Raw genomic sequence first — 20,538 nt, 5'->3', positions numbered from 1 at the left:
ACCACGACCGGCCGCCTTCGTCTTCCCAGTGCTGCTGTTCATACACCGCACCAGGTACTAATTTAAGCCTGAGTCGACCTAGGTGAGGGCCCAGAACCGGTTCAAATATTCGCCACTGTCACATATGAACGCACACACACGTATGCACCACGGAAGCCGAAACAATACCGTACACACGCACGCACACACACGCACACACACACACACGCAATGCACACACGCAACGCACACACGCACGCACACACGCAACGAACACACGCACGCACACACACACGCAACGCACACACGCACACACACACGCACACAAACACGCAACGCACGCACACACGCACGCACACACGCACGCACACACGCAACGCACGCTATGCTTAAGATGTTCCGACACACACACACCGCGGCACAATGCCTCACACGCTTACGCGTGTGACACGGCAGCCCCACGTAACGACACATACACACACACGCACGCGCGCATACGCATGGACCACTCTCGTCCTTTACGAGTGCACACAAACACGGCAGCCACACCGAACCGGCTAGCGGTTGACGGGTTTACGATTACTCTGCCTCGTGTGTGCCATACCTACACCATGTAATGCATAAGTGCGTCTCCCCCCCCCCCACTCGTACTCACAAAGCCCCCCGTGTAGCCTCGAGCAGGCTGTTGGAGCGAGTGCTGTAAGCGAGCACCGCTCAAGCCCCGCACGGCACGCACGGACAGAGGCGGCGCCGCATTTGTCTCTCTCTGCCCAGTGGCGATGTCGTCTTACACACGGCAGCGGGTGCTCGTTTAAGGCTGAGTCGACCTAGGGTAGACCCCCAGGACTGATTCGGATATATCACCGGTATCATTTGGTCGCGAGCGGGGGGGGGGTGGTGGGGGTGGTTCGTAGCGAAAGCGCGCAAATCGCTGGGCCACCGCTCCCCACAATTGTGCACGCGCACAGCACAACGCCAGCACGTGCACGCGTACGTGCATATAGGAGAGGCACAGACCCACGCGCGCGCACACAACAACAACAACACAACAACAACAACATGGCAAACGCGTGACGCCTACCTATCACTGCTATGCAATTGCGAACCGCGCAATTGTCAAGGCGCAACGCACAATCGTGAACACGGAGGCACGTTGAGGATGCATCGGCACTCTTGCCAACGCGCTGCAGTTCCACGTGACCGCACGTACACACAGTGACTGTGACCGCACGTACACACAGTGACTGTGACCGCACGTACACAGAGTGACTGTGACCGCACGTACACAGAGTGACTGTGACCGCACGTACACACAGTGACTGTGACCGCACGTACACAGAGTGACTGTGACCGCACGTACACACAGTGACTGTGACCGCACGTACACACAGTGACTGTGACCGCACGTACACAGAGTGACTGTGACCGCACGTACACACAGTGACTGTGACCGCACGTACACAGAGTGACTGTGACTGCACGTACACAGAGTGACTGTGACCGCACGTACACAGAGTGACTGTGACCGCACGTACACAGAGTGACTGTGACCGCACGTACACAGAGTGACTGTGACTGCACGTACACAGAGTGACTGTGACTGCACGTACACACAGTGACTGTGACCGCACGTACACACAGTGACTGTGACCGCACGTACACACAGTGACTGTGACCGCACGTACACAGAGTGACTGTGACCGCACGTACACAGAGTGACTGTGACTGCACGTACACACAGTGACTGTGACCGCACGTACACAGAGTGACTGTGACCGCACGTACACAGAGTGACTGTGACCGCACGTACACACAGTGACTGTGACCGCACGTACACAGAGTGACTGTGACCGCACGTACACAGAGTGACTGTGACTGCACGTACACAGAGTGACTGTGACCGCACGTACACAGAGTGACTGTGACTGCACGTACACAGAGTGACTGTGACCGCACGTACACACAGTGACTGTGACCGCACGTACACAGAGTGACTGTGACCGCACGTACACAGAGTGACTGTGACTGCACGTACACAGAGTGACTGTGACCGCACGTACACAGAGTGACTGTGACCGCACGTACACAGAGTGACTGTGACCGCACGTACACACAGTGACTGTGACCGCACGTACACAGAGTGACTGTGACCGCACGTACACACAGTGACTGTGACCGCACGTACACAGAGTGACTGTGACCGCACGTACACAGAGTGACTGTGACCGCACGTACACAGCAATCATCGGCACTTGTAAGTACACGCGCGCGGACGTGCACACCAAAGACAAAGATCCCCCGTATAGCCGCAACGGACCGTCGGGGCAAGTGCTGCCAGCGAGCAGCAATGAAGACCGACGCGGCAGCCGTGCAAAGGCTCCTCACCCATACACATTTGCCAACACATAATGTATAATGCATAATTATATATACACACACACGCATACACGTGCACACAAATATAAACTATTATACACACGTGGTATATATATACTAACGCACACATGCCGAACATAATTGTACACACGCCCATTCACAATACGTACATATATACATAATTGTAAATCCGAACACACGTAGATTTACCCCACTCTTGGAAATGCGCGGAAGCATTCGACAGAACAACAAAACACGCAATATTTGCGAACACACACATAGAGACACACGTGGTATTGTACACACACACAGACACACGTGTTGTACACACACACATAGACACACAGACACACGTGTTGTACACACACGTGTTGTACACACACACATAGACACAGAGACACACGTGTTGTATATACACACACAGACACACGTGTTGTACACACACACAGACACGTGTTGTACACACACACAGACACGTGTTGTACACACACACAGACACACGTGTTGTACACACACACATAGACGCACGTGTTGTACACACACACACAGACATACGTGTTGTACACACACACACACGTGTTGTACACACACACACACGTGTTGTACGCACACACACAGACACATGTGTTGTACACACAGACACACGTGTTGTACACACAGACACACATGTTGTACACACACATAGACACACGTGTAGTACACACACACAGACACACGTGTTGTACACACACACACACAGACACACGTGTTGTACACACACAGACACACGTGTTGTACACACACAGAGACACACGTTGTACACACACAGACACACGTGTTGTACACACACACAGACACACGTGTTGTACACACACAGACACACACGTGTTGTACACACACACACACAAACACAGACACACGTGTTGTACACACACACAGACACACGTGTTGTACACACACAGACACACGTGGCACACGAGGTGGGTTGGTGACCGGTACTACTCCCGGCCGCCTTTGTCTCTCTTGTGTACTCAAACACACATACATAGATACCCACCAATACCAATTGGTCGTCACAAGCACACGCACATATCCACCTCGTACACTCGCACATACATAGACAGACGATATACACACACACGCACACTATATACACACACGCTATACACACGCACACACGCACACATGCAGACACTCACCATACACAAAGACACTCTCTCGCACACAGGCACACACATCATGTTGTCACAAATACAAAGATCCCCCGTATAGCCCGAAAAACTGTTGGGGCAAGTGCTGTTAGCGAGTACCTATGAAGGCCGGCACAGCAAACTCGCACACACACATATACACACACATATACACACACATACACACACACATATACACACACATATACACACACAGCCATGAACAGATGCTCTCATCTATAGCCACACACACATCATAGACTCACGCATGCATACACACATATCATAGACAATCACACGCATAGACACGCATGCTTAGACACACACACGCACTAGAGACAGATTCATACATAGATACATACCATAGACACAGCATAGACACACTCACACATACACAGACACATACATTAGATACAGACACAGATGCATAGACACACACACATCATAGCCAGACTCATGCATCGGCACACAGACAGATTAACTCAATACACACGATAGGCAAAGATCACCCGTATAGCTTTAACAGACTGTTGGGGCAAGCAAGCGCTGTCAGCAATCACCCATGAAGGCCCAGCACGGCACACGAGAGGGTGCATGGATGTCCACAGACAGACTCACACACGCGGTGGACACACGCGCACGTATAGGCAGCAGCAGACACACACACACGCAATGGACACACACACACACACGTTGCCTCGTGAGGACGAAGGGGCGACCCGGCACACCACATCGCCACCGCGTTCCATTCTGCAACAAAGCGCGTCCCGCGCGCGCCCTTTGTGGCCGCACCGGAGGGTTTGCGCGTGCCTCGCCCGGCGCTGGCCGCAGAGATGGCACCTCGAGCGGCCTCCTGCCTCCTGCCCGTCTACCTCGTGTGGTTCGCAGCAGGCGACTTTGATGTCTTCACACGTGAGCGGCCCTCGTTTAGCAAAAGACAAAGGCGGCCGGGCAAGTCGCCGTGGGTCACAGTTGGGCCGTTCACGCGGTGCTCGTCGCGGGGATGTGGACGTGGGAGCGGTGGCGCAGCGGTTAGCGCGGCAACTAAAGCGACGTGGGCTGGAGGATCCCGAGTTCGATTCTCGCCCACGGCCAACCAACACCAGTGGCAATTATCTGAACCGGTTCTGGGTCTCCCCTAGGTCAACTCGGCCTCGATTTAGTACCTGGTGCGATGTGTAAACATCGCCACGAGAGAGGCGGAAATGGCCCGTGTAGCCTTGACAGACCGCGGGGCAAGTGCTGTGGGCGGGCAGCGTCTGTGAAGGCCGCCTTTGTCTCCCCAGTGGCGGGAATAGAACTCGGGGAGCCGGGCTCGCAGCGCAGCGCGCTAACCACTGCGCCACCGCTCCCCACATACGTGACGAAGACACGTACGCTAACATGTCAATCCGCTGCTAGATGAGGGGGGTCACCAAGTATCTCGGCCACTCATTTAACGAATCACCCCTCCCTTCATCCATAATCCCAATGCAGCGGTTTCGATTAATTATCACGATTCGATTATTATCATCATCATCGTCATCGCTACCGTTCCCACTGTTTCCACTCCAGATGTTCTACTAGTATCATGATCGCTGTTATTGTTGTCTTCATAGTGTATTGACGTGAACAAATCGCATGCAACAACAAACAACAACAACCAAAATAATCGATCCTTGCTCGCGCCGAAGTGATGCCCGTTACCGTGATCGTCAGAACGGGAAATACATTAATCGACGATTCATCATCACGAACACCACGAACACCACGAACACCACAATCATCACGAACACAAACTGTGGAATCGCGTGGGCATCCCCTCGCTGCAGTGCGCGTGCTTGGTCTCTCTCTCGGATGTGTTGTTGTTGTTCGTGTTGTTTGTGTTGTTTGTGTAAGCATTCATCACCCTCTACTTAACAACAACTAACCCGCGCGTGCGCTCTTGTGTACGAGTCGGCTGTTGCCCAGCGAGTTGCGTCTCCTGCGTCGCTGCGACCCCCCCCGGCCAACCCGAGTTCGACTCCTGGTCGCGTGGGGGTGGCGAGAGAGAGAGAGATGGGGGGGGGGGTCTCCAAGTACAAACACCGCCGCTTTGTTGTTGCTCTCTCTCGCAGACCGACTCGCACACACATGAATACCACTGAGTGCGATGATGGCTGTGGTGGTGGTGGTTGCTGGCTGGTGGTGGTGCCGGGATATGAATACACATCACAAACTGCATTCTGAGACAAAGACCGGCGGTCGGGTCTTATACCTCGTTGTGGTTCCACCACCACCACCCCCCACTGAGCCGTACCGGTTTTAATGTGTGCTCGCTAACAGCACTCGCCTCCCCCCCCGTACACACACACACTCGCCTCCCCCTCCCCCCCCGTACACACACACACTCGCTTCCCCCTCCCCCCCCGTACACACACACACACACACTCGCCTCCCCCTCCCCCCCCCCGTACACACACACACTCGCCTCCCCCTCCCCCCCCGTACACACACACACACTCGCCTCCCCCTCCCCCCGTACACACACACACACACACTCGCCTCCCCCTCCCCCCCCCCGTACACACACACACTCGCCTCCCCCTCCCCCCCCGTACACACACACACTCGCCTCCCCCTCCCCCCCCGTACACACACACACACACTCGCCTCCCCCTCCCCCCGTACACACACACACTCGCCTCCCCCTCCCCCCCCCGTACACACACACACTCGCCTCCCCCTCCCCCCCCCGTACACACACACACACTCGCCTCCCCCTCCCCCCCCGTACACACACACACACACTCGCCTCCCCCTCCCCCCCGTACACACACTCACACACTCGCCTCCCCCTCCCCCCCCGTACACACACACACTCGCCTCCCCCTCCCCCCCCGTACACACACACACACTCGCCTCCCCCTCCCCCCCCGTACACACACACACTCGCCTCCCCCTCCCCCCCCCGTACACACACACACACACACTCGCCTCCCCCTCCCCCCGTACACACACACACTCGCCTCCCCCTCCCCCCCCGTACACACACACACTCGCCTCCCCCTCCCCCCCCGTACACACACACACACACACTCGCCTCCCCCTCCCCCCGTACACACACACACTCGCCTCCCCCTCCCCCCCCCGTACACACACACACTCGCCTCCCCCCCCGTACACACACTCGCCTCCCCCTCCCCCCCCGTACACACACACACACACTCGCCTCCCCCCTCCCCCCCGTACACACACTCACACACTCGCCTCCCCCTCCCCCCCCGTACACACACACACACACTCGCCTCCCCCGTACACACACACACTCGCCTCCCCCTCTCCCGTACACACACACACTCGCTCGCTGTACGATGCCGAACGGAAGGGGACGCGCGTTTGAACGCCTTCGCCGTCGGGGGTCTGTGCCAAGATGCGCGTCGCGTTTCCTCCTCCTCTGCTCTTTTAGCGACAACGAATGCGTGCGGTGGCGGGGGGGCCCACGGTGTAAGTGGTGGTGGTGGTGGGGGGGTGCTCTTGCCAATAACATCAGCAGCATCGAGCGGGCCGCAACGTATTTACCGGGCAGCAGCCCTGCTGATGAGACTGTGGGGGGGGGGGGGAGTTGAAACCCGTGCAACCGCTTGCTTCAAAACAAAATGCGGCCTGGAAATGTTTTTAATAATAAAAATAATAAAAGCCGCAAGGCGGGCGGGCTGATGGACCTCGGTGGGATTGGTTTTTAACCTTGGAGACTGTGGGGGGACAGGCGTCTATGTTGTCTGTGTTGTTGTCTATGTTGTCTGTGTTGTCTGTGTTGTCTGTGTTGTTGTCTATGTTGTCTATGTTGTCTGTGTTGTTGTCTATGTTGTCTGTGTTGTCTGTGTTGTTGTCTATGTTGTCTATGTTGTCTGTGTTGTTGTCTATGTTGTCTGTGTTGTTGTCTGTGTAATTGTCTGTGTTGTTTGTGTTGTTGTCTATGTTGTATGTGTTGTCTGTGTTGTTGTCTGTGTTGTTGTCTGTGCTGTCTGTGTTGTTGTCTATGTTGTCTGTGTTGTTGTCTGTGTTGTTGTCTGTGCTGTCTGTGTTGTTGTCTGTGTTATTGTCTGTGTTGTTGTCTATCTTGTTGTCTATGTTGTCTGTGTTGTTGTCTGTGTTGTCTATGTTGTCTGTGTTGTTGTCTATGTTGTCTGTGATGTTGTCTATGTTGTCTGTGTTGTCTGTGTTGTTGTCTATGTTGTCTATGTTGTCTGTGTTGTTGTCTATGTTGTCTGTGTTGTCTGTGTTGTTGTCTGTGTAATTGTCTGTGTTGTTTGTGTTGTTGTCTGTTGTATGTGTTGTCTGTGTTGTTGTCTATGTTGTCTGTGTTGTTGTCTGTGCTGTCTGTGTTGTTGTCTATGTTGTTGTCTATGTTGTATGTGTTGTTGTCTGTATTATTGTCTGTGTGTTCGTCCCTGTCCCTGCTGCGTGGCCGTGGGTGTCTATCGCGGTGAAACTGCTGGCGACGCAGTTCCAGGCATCGGCGACGGACTCCACCGGTGCTCGTTCTGCGAAACCTTCCGTGTTTCGTTGTTTTAAAAAAAAAATATTTATGGAACACTGAAAACCAACGGAGCCAATGTTTCACATCCACACACGCCGCACACAGTAACACCTCGCATACACGGAGTGTGACCGCTGCTGTTTTGTGTGAATAAATAATGTACAGCCCGCCTTTGTCAATGCCAATGAATAAATGCCTCCACTAACGCCGTGCCGGTCATGGGGTGGTGGAGTTGGTGAAGGGGGCGGGGGGGGGTGTTTGACCATACTTCACCACGTAGGTCATTGTCGGCTTGGTTAAAGGAGCGTGTGGCCAGAACAGTTCAGAGGGAGCTCGCCCTTGTTGGGAATCAAATCTGTCCGTGTACACGAACGCATACGAGGTATATACTCGTACACAATCCTATATATATGTGTGTGTGTGTGTACGTATATATATAATGGGGAGCGGTAGTGTAGCGGTTAGCGCTACGCTACGAAACCAGCGACCCGAGTTCGATTCCCGATTCCCGCTCACGGCGAACACCGCTGACGATTATCTGAACCGGTCTTGGGCCTCCCCTAGATCGTCTCAGCCTCAAATGAGTACCTGGTGCGGTGCATAAACATCGCCACTCGGGAGGCAAAGGCAGCCGGGCGTGGTTGCTGGCTACACACCCCCTCGTTTACCGTTCTGCCCTTCATAGGTGCTCGCTAACAGCACTTGCCCCAACAGTCTATTAAGGCTATACGGGGATCTTTGTATGTATAATGTATACACATACAGGGCGGCCCAAAAGTAAAGACACGGTTATATTTATTTTAACAAATCGCATCGGGTTATTTATTTTATTTGAACACACGCTCAAACTGATGATCAATAACATTGTAAATTAATTTAAATTCATTGAAGACACCCTTTTTAAGATTACAGCTGCCTTCGTCAGCGTACATTAAACACGAATTGAACTCGTTCCTCTTTCGCGATTCGTCTTTCCATTTAGAAACCTCACACAAAAACGAACGCAAACGATCGATAATAATCATCGATCAAATATTAACTTGAAAATGTTTTTGAATTTTTTTGTTAAACCGGTGTTCAAATAAATGAAATCACCCTGTGTCCGGATTTTTGGGCCACCCTGTCGGCACACGCGCAAACACACATCATCGATTCGCTCACAAGCAACCATCATGCTCGATCCACTGCTGGACGAAGAACGTCTCCACAAGGCCGTCGCCGTCTCTCGCGATCTCGCGACTCGACGACACCCAGGAGCAACGCACGACCGAGGCGAAATGTCGCTCGCTCCATCTCCACGCGGAAGGAATTCTCCCTCTGTCTCTCCCCTGTCTCTCTTTCGCCTCTGTCTTTCTCTCTCTCTTCCCTGTATTTCTCTCTTCTCTCTCTCTCTCCGCTGTCTCTGTGTCTCTGGGACGCGTCACGATCTCCGTCTGTGAACTCCCACGTCAACTGAATCAAGCGACTGCTGGGAATCTCTCGCTTTGGCGGTGCTATCGCCGCCGTTAAGAAAATATTGCAATGAAATCGCGACGAGTATTACTCGGTCGAGATCGCGTGCAGCAGGAGGCGACGCCTTCTGCGCTGTTATTCCCCATACAGACAAATATGCCTCCCCCCGGGGTAGCATGAGCCCGGCCGCCTTTGTCTCGCCAGTGACGACGTTTACGCGTCAATCACGCATCCCACCAGGCACTCATTTTGAGATTGAGTCGACCTAGGCGAGACCCAGGACCCGGTTCAGAATAATTGTCGCCCTCCCCCCCCCCCGGTGTTGGTGGCCGTGAACGGGAATCGAACTGGGGTCTGTGCCGCGTTGGCGGCTCCTGGCCGGCGTCCCCAACACGGACCACGTCGACACCCGCACAACCTTCGACTCGTTACTTCAATTGCCGCGACTGTCTCTGCACGTTGATTGACTCCTCGAGATAAAGCGAACTGCGGCGTCACGCAAATCTCTCTCTCTCTGTGTGTGGGGGGGGGGGCTCGTGGGGGGTAGGGAGCGGGGAGAAGGCGGAGGAGGAGGAAAGCGGTGTGCGTGTGTGCACAAAGACAAAGATCCCCCTTATAGCCTTTAACAGAGTGTTGGGGCAAGTGCTGTTCGCGAATAGCAGCACCAACGAAGGCCGGCACGGCATACGAGGGGGTGGGTGGCCAGCACACACACGCACGCGCATGTGTGCGTGTGTGCGTGTGCGTGCTGGCCTTCATAGGTGCTCACGAACAACACTCGTCCCAACAGTCTGTTAAAGGCTCTACCGTGGGATCGTCGTGTTGGATGAAGAGAGGTGGGCATTGTGATGCTCGAGTCGCGTGTGCGAGCGAGAGAAGAGGGGGGGGGGCAGGAGGGACGGTGCCTGGGTGGCTGGAAGAACGATGGGGGAATGGAATAGGGGGGCTAGGGGCGGACGGTGGAGGAGGAGGAGGGGGGTGGAAGAGGGAGAGAGCGATGGTGGTGGTGGTGGTGGGGGGACGACGACGAGGAGGAGGGGGAGGGAGGGAGGGGGGGTTTGTGGTGGGGGTTCCTCTCCGTGACCTGTCTGCGCCGTCCAATCAGAGCGCGTCTCGATGAAATTAATTGCCGAAGGTGGTTGGCGAGGAGCGGCCTCAGTCTGCGCGCCTGCACGCCTCTTGCCGGCCGCACAGCGAGTCGCGCCGGCCGAGGCCACCACCACCGCATCATCCACGCGACTCATCGCCAGTGGCAGCAGCAGCAACTAAAAGTTTCACCCATGCGCGAACGACTCGGTTGCGTCAACCGGGAGCAACGTCGCTCGCAGTCGCAAGCGACTCGGCGTCTGCCGCTGCTCAGATTCGGGTGAATGTGGAGGTATGTGGGTGAAGGGGCTCACTCTGTCTGTGTCTCGCTCTCTCTGTCTGTCTCGCTCACTCTGTCTGTCTCTCTGTCTGTCTCGCTCACTCTGTCTGTCTCTCTCTCCCTGTCTGTGTCTTTTTCTCTGTCTGTCTCTCTCTCTCTTGTCTGTGTGTCTCTCTCTGTGTCTCTCTGTCTCTCTGTGTGTCTCTCTCTCTGTCTCTCTCTCTGTCTGTCTCTCTGTCTGTCTCTCTCTCTGTCTGTGTTTATCTGTCTGTGTGTTTCTCTCTGTCTGTCTGTCTCTCTCTCTGTGTCTCTGTCTGTGTCTCTCTCTCTGTCTGTCTCTCTCTCTGTCTGTGTCTCTCTCTATATATTTCTGTTTCGCCTGATTTTGCGTGATGACGACACCCGCCTGCACCTCGGACCGACCACCCCTCCCCCCCCAGCCCCCCAAGCCGGTCACGGCTCGACACGCCAGCGGCGAGTGACCGTCTTGTCTGAAGCGGCGTGTCGCCGGCACAACTCTCACCGAGTGACCGGCGCGGTGAAGTATGGTCAAACGACTCCTACGTGTCCACGACGCACGGCGGCGGCGTGGAGAGGCATCCATCCATCCAGCGGTGGATGGACAAAGGGGAGAGCGGGCGGGGGCGCTGGAGCGATTTAAGTGAATGCGGGAAGGGGTATCGCTGTGCTTGCAAGCAGCAGCGATTTTAAAACAATGACGGTAGTGCGGATTAATTGTAATCGTATGTTTCAGTTGCCGTTACGATGGTTTACATGACACAAAGGAGGCGAGTGTGTAGTCGGCGTTTGATGTGTCCGCGTCGATTCCGCGTGCGTGTCTGTGCGTGTGTATGGCCACTGTGGTGAGAGCGTGCGTGTGATTGTTAACGGTGTGTGTGTGTGAGAAGGATTGTATGGGGGTGTGTGTGAGAGAGAGAGTGTATGTGTGTGGTTGTATTGGGAGCGGCGGTGTAGCGGTTAGCGCGCTGCGCTACGAACCCGGCGACCCGAGTTCGATTCCCGCTCACGGCTACCAACACCATTGAGATTTAGCTGAACCGGTCCTGGGTCTCCCTTAGGTCGACTCAGTCTCAAATGAGTACCTGGTGCGGTGTGTAAACATAGCCACTAGGGAGACAAAGGCGGTCGGCATCGGTGCTCGCTAACAGCACTTGCCCCAACAGCCTGTTAAGGCTATCCGGTGGATCTTCTCTTTTGTCTTGTATGGGAGTGTGTGTATATGTGATTGTATGAGAGAGTGGGGTCTGATTGCATGAGCGAGTGTGTGTGTGTGATTACAAGAGCCGGTATTTGATTGTTATATTTTCGCACGTGTCCGTGTGTACGTGGTGGTGAATGCATGCCAGCGTTTGGTTGTATACGCGTGGGCAAGAGAGGTGCTCGCCACAAGCACTTGTCCCAAAAGTCTGCGTGGGCTTTCCGGGGGATCTTTGTATGGCAGCGTGTCTACGATTGTAGACCCTCGTGTATAATGAACGTGGCGATTGTGTTCCACGCCCGACAATGTGTCTGGCATGACATCTTCGTGTGTGTGATTGTGCGAGGTTACGATTGCACGCGCGTACAGTACCTGCACGACTGTATTTACAATTGCCCGCATTTGCGTACAGGTGTGTGCTTCATCGCACGTGCACACACACGTTCTCACACACACACACGTTCACACACACACGTTCTCACACACACACACACGTTCTCACTGAAAAGACAAAGATCCCCCGTATAGCCTTTAACAGATTGTTGGGGCAAGTGCTGTTAGCGAGTAGCACCTACGACGGCCAGCACCACGCCCGGCCGCCTTCGTCTCCCCAGTGGCGACATTTGCACACAGCACCATGTACACTCACACACTCACTCACCTGCGCATTTTCGTTTCAGAAGCGCTGCATGGCGAACACTACGATATTGAGCGCCTCTCCTCTGGGCGCTTCAAAGCCACCTCTCTACTCGGCCGCGATAAAGAGGCCACACGGAGGAGGAGGTGGTGGTGGTGGTGGCCTCCACTGGCCCAACGGCACAACGGGTCTGCCTCGTTCGGGCTTCGCGTCCGTGGACGGAGTGAGCCTCGGCTACCTGCTGGTCGGCGGCGCACAGATGTTCGCCCTATCGCAGGTGTTCACCGACCTGCTCAAGAACATCCCGCGTACCACGGTGCACAAGCGCATGGACCACCTGAACGTGACGAAGCACTACTGCGACCTGCAGGGCCTGCGCGAGCTCAAGGAGATGCGCTCCATCGCCTTCCACGCCGCCAAGTGCACGCTCATCTCGCGCAGGGACGTTGAAGCTCTCTACCGCTCGTGTCGCTCCGAGCGAGTGCTCAGGACTAAGAGGCGCAGAGTCCAACAGAAGCAGCAGCAGAAGAAGCAGCAGCAGCAGCAGCAACAGCAGCAGCAGCAGCAAGAGCTGCAGCTGCAGCAGCAGCGGTGGTCACGAACTCTCCCCGCCGAAGACGCGACCTCATTCAGCGACTGCAACTCAAACTCCTCGGCGAAGGAAAACCGTCTCGGTGAGGATGCAGGGGGCGTCTTGCTCGTCCACCACCATCAGCAGCAGCACCACCACCCGCAGCACAACCACCACCACCACCACCACCCGCAGCAGCAGCACAACCACCACCACCACCGCGCTCCCCCGAAGCTTTCCGCGCGGCGCGTTTCCCCGACGGTGGACGCGGCGTGGCCGGGCGGCGGCGGCGGCGGCGGCTTCGACTGGCGGCCTCTGCTCCTCGGCTCCGCGCCTCCAAGTTCCTCCTCCTCCTCCTTCGCGGCGGTGGCGGCCGCGGCCGCGGCGGCGGCGTCGTCACCGGCGCGAGGCACCGTGGCCGTCGTGAACCGCTCCGTCGTGCAGGTGTCGGCATCTGCGTCGCTGACGACGACGACGACGACGATGATGATGATGATGCCGAGCGACAGCACGATCACGGCGGCGTCCGCTGGCGCGCCGCTCGGCTACTGCCTGACGGGTTCCTCGCGCAGGGCGGCGGCGCCAGGCGAGGTGCTGGTGGAGACGTCCTCCTCGTTCGCGCATCCGCCAGCGGGCAAAGTTGCGCACGCGCCCAGTCAGCAGCAGCAGCAGCCGCTCCGGCGGCAGCAGCAGAAGAGGAAGAAGCGCCACCGCGCGGAGGAGGTGGACGAGGTGGCAAGCTTTGTTCCCGGATTAACGCGGCAGAGAGGGCAGCCACTCGCCTGCGCCCCGGCGGCGAGAGGTCACGGCGGCGGGCAGCAGCAGCATCAGCAGCAGCAGAGGCAGCAGCAGCGGCAGGCGGCATGGGGCGCAGCGCGGGAGGAGGAGGAGGCGCGAGTCGCGCGCAACGCGTGCAGCGTCGCAGGGACGGACTCCGACTCCGATGATGATGATGACGATGATTACTGTGACGATGATGATGACGAGGAGGCTGCGGCGGCGGAAGAAAGTTTAGACAGCGACCGTGTTTACGATTACAACGAGCCAGGCGAGACGGCAGGAGGGGGGTGCAGAAGGGTGAGACCGGCCAAACGAAAAGGCGGCGGCGGCAGCGGCGATGCTCGTGTTTACCACTACGATTACCACGAAGCCGACGGCGATGAAGAGGACGATGATGATGACGATGACGATGATGGTGATGAGGATGACTCCACGTTCTGCTCCACCTCGGAGGCGACATCGGCGAGTGACGACGACGAGGATGACGACGAGGATGATGACGACGATGAGAACGACATGGACGCCGCCTCTTCCGACTCGGCCTCGAGTCGGGCCTCGATGCAGAGCATCCGATTCCGGCACCCGGGCCCCGCGGCGCTCGGCGCTGGGAACGCTTACGGCGGGGGCGCGTTCCAGCAGCAGCAGCAACAACAGCAACAACAGCAGCAGCAACAGCAGCAGCAGCCCTTGTTTGGGGGTCTCGCTGTGTCCCCCGTGGGGCCCAGGGGAAGCGTGTGGGGGGAGCGCAGCGCCGCCGCCGCCGCCGCTCCGAGTTTCCACGCCCTCCTCCTGCGGGGCGAGGCGCGGCCCACGGCCCCCTCCCTCCTCCACGTCGCCCCCGCCGCTGGACGCCCGCGCCGCGGCTTGGCGGCTCGCTCGCTCCGCGGTGGCGAGCAGGCGGGTCTCGACGGCGTTGCCGACGAACGGAAGAAGGATTACAACGGCGGTGGTGGTGGTGGCGGTCACGTAACCAAGACGGATTACGGTGGTGGTGGTGGTGAGCGGAAGAATGGTGGCGATTATGACGATCGTAAGAACGGTAACGGTGGTGATGGTGGTGGTGAGGAGGAGGAAGAGAAAGTTGATGAGCGGAAGTTACGGAAGATGTCTCGGAGCGCTGCTGATGAGCGCGGAGGGGCGCGAATCGCGGTTGCCGTCAAATCCGCGCCGCGTCGGACGCGAGTCGAGCAGCAGCGGAACGCGCGCGGGAGGTCGCGGCCGTCCGGCAGCAGAAGAGACGCCGGAGTGTTCCAGCGGTCTTCCTCGTTGTTACCATCATCAGTGCCATCGTCATCATCAACAGCATCATTATCATCAGTGCCATCATCATCAACAACAAAAGCATCATCATCATCATCAATGCCATCATCATCAACAAAAGCATCATCATCAGTGCCATCATCATCATCAACAACAACATCATCATCAGTGCCATCATCATCAACAACACCATCATCATCATTGACGTCATCATCAACAAAAGCATCATCATCAGTGCCATCATCATCAACAACAACAACATCATCATCATTGACGTCATCATCAACAAAAGCATCATCATCATCAGTGCCATCATCATCAACAACAGCATCATCATCATCAGTGCCATCATCAACAACAACAACATCATCATCGTTGACGTCATCATCAACGACGTTAGCATCATCATCATGGACATCGTCACTGTCATCATCGTCGTCGTTGTTGTTGATTAAGACGACGGCGGCAGGGGTTGTTGATGGCCACGTTGCCCTACGCGCTGCTCGGAAAAGGCGGAGAGCTGCCGCTGTCGTCGTTTCTGACGACGATGGCGACGATGTCGCTGTCGCCGCTACGGCTGGCTCTGTCGCCCGTGCTGCTGCTAATCTCGTCACCGCTGCTGCTGCCACCGCTGCTGTCACTGCTGTCGCTGTGCCCTCTGTTCCTGCTGTAGCTGCTGCTGCTGCCGCCGCCGATTCTAAAGTTGAACGTCGGCTGTGCGTGAGAACAGCGCAACCTCGACCTCCGAGGAGGAGGAGGGGGTCAAAGACCCTGGAAACCTCGACCAGAGGCGAGACGCTCGCTCGGGGCTCCAGCCCAGAGAAGCCCGAAATCAGCAGCAGCAGCAGCAGCAAGGCTAGCAACAGCATCAGCAGATGTTGTAACAGCAACAGTTGTTGTCGTAGCAGTAGTAGTGGTCGCCACGGTAATGCCGCCACCTCGACTACCTCAAAGCAAGCGAGCACGCGACCTGAACGCACTTTAAGCGCACGCGAACGCACCTCGTGCAAGGGGGCGCAACCAGCGGGTACGTGTTGCAAAGGGCAGACGCGGGGAGATAGAGCTCGTGTTGGCAGGGCTGGCGAAGGTAAGGTGAGTGAAGGCATGGGTAGTGGGGGCAAGGGTAGTGAAGGCAGGGGTAGTGGGGGCAAGGGTAGTCGGGGCAGGGGTGGTGAGAGTAGAGTTAGTGAAGGCCGGGTTAGTGAGAGTAGAGTTAGTGATGGTAATGGTAGTGAAGGTAGGGTTAGTGAAGGAAGGGTTAGTGATGGCAGGGATAACACAGGTCGGGACTTTAAGCGTAGGACTACTGATTATCGGCCTCGTGAAGGCAGGGCCGGTAAAGCCGGGGCCCGTGAACCACGACCCCAGGAAGAGATGTCTCGTCAAGACGGGAGCCGCGAGGACTGGGAGGTGGCAGAGAGGGCTCACGAACGCAAGCCTCACGACCAAAGGGCCACTACAGACAAGGCTCATAAACAGAGCAACAGCGAAACAAATGTTCGGGCAGACGTGGACGGGCATCGCGAAGATTCGAGTCCACGAGATGCGAGGCGAGGAGACGGGGCTCGTGAAGGCGGCGCTCGTGAAGCGGTTCGTGATAAAGAGAGGACTCGGGGAGATCGGAACCGTGAGCACAGGAACCACCAAGACGGGGCTGGAGAAGACAACACTCACAAAGTCAGGAGTGGAGCGGAGAAGAGTGGCGCAAAGCGGAGTGGAGCAGACAGGAGTAGAGAAAAGAGGATTAAAGCAGAGAAGATTGGAGCGGAGAGGAGTGGAGTAGAGAGGAGTGGAGTAGAGAGGAGTGGAGTAGAGAGGATTGGAGCAGAGAGGAGTGGAGTAGAGAGGAGTGGAGGAGAGAAGAGTGGAGCGGAGAGGAGTGGAGTAGAGAGGAGTGGTGCAAAGAGGATTGGAGCAGAGAGGATTGGAGCGGAGAGGAATGGAGGAGAGAAGAGTGGAGCAAAGATGATTAAAGCAGAGAAGATTGGAGCGGAGAGGAGTGGAGTAGAGAGGAGTGGAGTAGAGAGGAGTGGAGTAGAGAGGATTGGAGGAGAGAAGAGTGGAGCGGAGAGGAGTGGAGTAGAGAGGAGTGGTGCAAAGAGGATTGGAGTAGAGAGGATTGGAGCGGAGAGGAGTGGAGTAGAGAGGAGTGGAGCGGAGAGGAGTGGAGTAGAGAGGATTGGATCAGAGAGGATTGGAGGAGAGAAGAGTGGACCAGAGAGGATTGGAGCAGAGAGGATTGGAGCAGAGCGGAGTGGATCAGAGAGGATTGGAGCAGAGAGGATTGAAGCAGAGATGATTAAAGCAGAGAGGAGTGGAGGGGAGAGTAGTGAAGGAGAGAAGAATGGAGTGGAGAGAAGTAGAGGAAGAGGAGGAGACCGGGTGCAGACGCGATCATCGAGGCACAGGGCGGGCCCTGCCGGCCTCGTCTCAGGGAACGCGGCCGATCCGTGCACCGCGACCTCCTCGCCAGCCGCGCGCTCCTCCGGGCCGAGGAAGCGCAAAGCGACGGCGGCTGCTGCGGCCGCGGCGGCCGCGGCGACGGCGGTGGCCAGTGCGGCGGCGCTGGGCAAGAGGGCCTTCGACTTGATGGGGAATTTCGCGTCCCCGGCGTCGCTGGTGGTGGGCACCGACGGGGACCTGTGCCCCGCCTACTCCGTGAGCTGCTCTCAGGGCCACAGCGGCCACCCCGTGTGGAGGTGGCGCCTGGGGGGGGCTGTGCTGCCTTTGCCCCCCAGCCACAGATTCAGGCGCTTCGACTCGTGAGGGGGGCGCCGTGGCCGTCGGCGACTCTCCAGAACCGCGCGCATCTCTACGTCCGTGGTGCTTTGTTTATATGTGTGTGTGTGTGGACGTATGTGCGTCACGAACTAATTAATGGCTCCGCGCGTAATTATTTGCACGGTGGTCTGGGTGCTCGACTCTCAATCGCGAAGGTTGCGAGTTTGTTGACGTGAATCATCTCGGCGAGCGAGTGGGGGGTGGGGAGGTTCGCGTCGCTTGGCCAATCATCCCTGCAGGGTCGGGGAGAGTGGGAGAGACTGGCCGCCCGCCATGCGAATGTGGAATTTCCACTTTACTGCTGACCTCTGGGTCACCAACGCTTGAACAGGAAGACACTTTCTCTTCTTCTACGTCGTGTGACTATTTGAATAGCACCAGGGCTAGAGGACCGTCGATGATGATGATGATGGTGGTGAAGATGATGATGGTGATGATGATAGTGATGGTGAAGATGGTGATGAAGGTGGTGGTGGTGGTGGTGGTTATGACAGTGCAACACAGAGACTGTTTTCTTTCTTTTTGGGTTTTCATACTGCGGTGTAAATCAGGGTTGACCTATGAACTACTGATCCACGGTGCCTACGTCATTACAATTGATGCCTCGACTGGGTCTGTCCGGTGCCCCACGTGGGCCCGCCGGAGCCGCGACGCTTTCGGGCAGACTCGGGTCACTGGTGTTGTCGAATCGAGAACAGCGTGCTTGATTTTTTCTTATTGTAATAATTATTATTATCATGGTAATAATCATGATGATGATTTTTTTGTACGTAATTTATTAATGCCAATGACAATTGTGTTTGGTGTGCTTGCGATATTGAATTTTTTTACACTTTAAAAGCGATTCAATTGATCTCCTTGTTATTTATTTGTTGTTATTGTTTCATTTCGGTGTTTTGATAGAAGCTACAATTCTTGACTATGTTTTGTTTATTTGTTTGTTTTTCCCCCCTCTCTGCGCGAGAAATTTGAATTAAAGAGAATGGGTTATTTTTTATGACGCGGATGTCGGTTGATTTGGGATCCACACTCTCACTGGCACATTCAGTCACTTTCACTGGCACGTCCATTGACACACTTTCTCACACTCTCACTGACACTTCCACGAATACAATCATTCACACTCTTGCTAACATATTCACTAACGCCCGCACTAACATGAGGCCGAACAACTAAAACATGACAGTCTATTTAATACTGACACGGTCACTAACACACTCATGAGACACTCACAGACCCAACACTCGCCACATTAGCACTCGCACTCATACAGTGATACGAACGTTCCCACTAACATTTGTACGAACACACGCTAACTGCCAAAGACTGCCAAAGACAAAGATACCCCGTATAGCCTTAACAGGTTGTTGGGGCAAGTACTGTAAGCGAGCACCTATGAAGGCCGGCACGGCACATGAGGAGGTGGGTGGCCAGCACCGTGCCCGGCCGTCTTTGTCTCTCCATTGGCGATGTTTACACAGCGTACCAGGTACTCATTTGATTTTGAGCCGACCTAGGAGAGGCCCAGGACCATTTCAGATAATCGTCACTGACGGTGTTGGCCGTGAGCAGGAATCGAACTCGGATCGCCGGGTTCGTAGCGCAGCGCGGCGCTAACCGCCGCACTCTTACACTCATCAACACTCTTACTAACATACTTGAAAACTCACTCGCACTAACCCTAATAATCTCACCGCCACTCGACGACTTTTGACTTACGGGAAACATGATCGTGCTCCTGTCCTGGAACTTAACTCGACGTTATGGTCACGCATAAGTTACGCTTGAGTTACGTACAAGTGACCACAACGAGCGCCTATCGAGGCCCGAACGGTGAGCGAGGGTGTGTGTGCCAGTGGGTGTACCAGTGTGTGTGTGTCAGTGTGTGCCAGTGTGTGTGCCAGTGTGTGTGTGTGTCAGTGTGTGTCAGCGTGTGCCAGTGTGTGTTTTTGTGTTTTGCCTGTGTGTGTGCGAGTGGGAGTGCTAGTGTGTGTATGTACGCGTGTGCCTGAGTGTGTGTGTGTGATAGTGCGTGCGAATGAGAGTGTGTGCGCGTGTGTGTGTGGGTGAGCGAGTGAGTTGTGTGGTGTGTGTTTGCCTGGGGGTGTGAGTGAGCGTGTGTCGGGGGAGCGGTGGTGCAGTGGTTGTCGCACTGCGCTACGAATCGGGTGACCAGAGTTCAATTTCGGCACGCGGCCAACAGCATCGGTGACGGTGTGTGTGTAAAACATCAACACTGGGGAGACAAAGGCGGCCGGGCGTGGAGCTGCCCCCCCCCCTCGTATTCCGTGCAGACCTTCGCTGCTCGCTAACAGCACTTGCCCCAGCAGCAGCCTGTGAAGGCGTGTGTTGGTGCACGTCTGTCATCCGAGCTCGATCTGCCTGCGTGTTGCTGTGGGCGCGTGTGAAGCGAACACAGCAGCACACCGGCGAGCGCACAGAGGCCC

The 20,538-nt window shown here is 56.0% G+C and overlaps 1 protein-coding gene across 1 annotated transcript in view; it reads left to right on the top strand.

Moving 5' to 3' along the window:
- The window catches only part of LOC144733263 (uncharacterized), a 65,771-nt gene extending 46,683 nt beyond the window's left edge, over positions 1–19,088 (top strand). The window contains exon 2 of the mRNA XM_078615060.1: positions 12,743–19,088. Coding sequence (XP_078471186.1) covers positions 12,743–18,076 — 5,334 coding nt within the window. The 3' untranslated portion in view covers positions 18,077–19,088. The remainder of the gene's footprint in view (positions 1–12,742) is intronic.
- Positions 19,089–20,538: the final 1,450 nt, after the last annotated feature.

Source organism: Lampetra planeri, chromosome 2 (genome assembly GCF_965212315.1).
Source record: "Lampetra planeri chromosome 2, kcLamPlan1.2.h2, whole genome shotgun sequence".
Classification (NCBI taxonomy): domain Eukaryota; kingdom Metazoa; phylum Chordata; class Hyperoartia; order Petromyzontiformes; family Petromyzontidae; genus Lampetra; species Lampetra planeri.
This window is presented reverse-complemented; position numbering and strand designations above follow the sequence as displayed.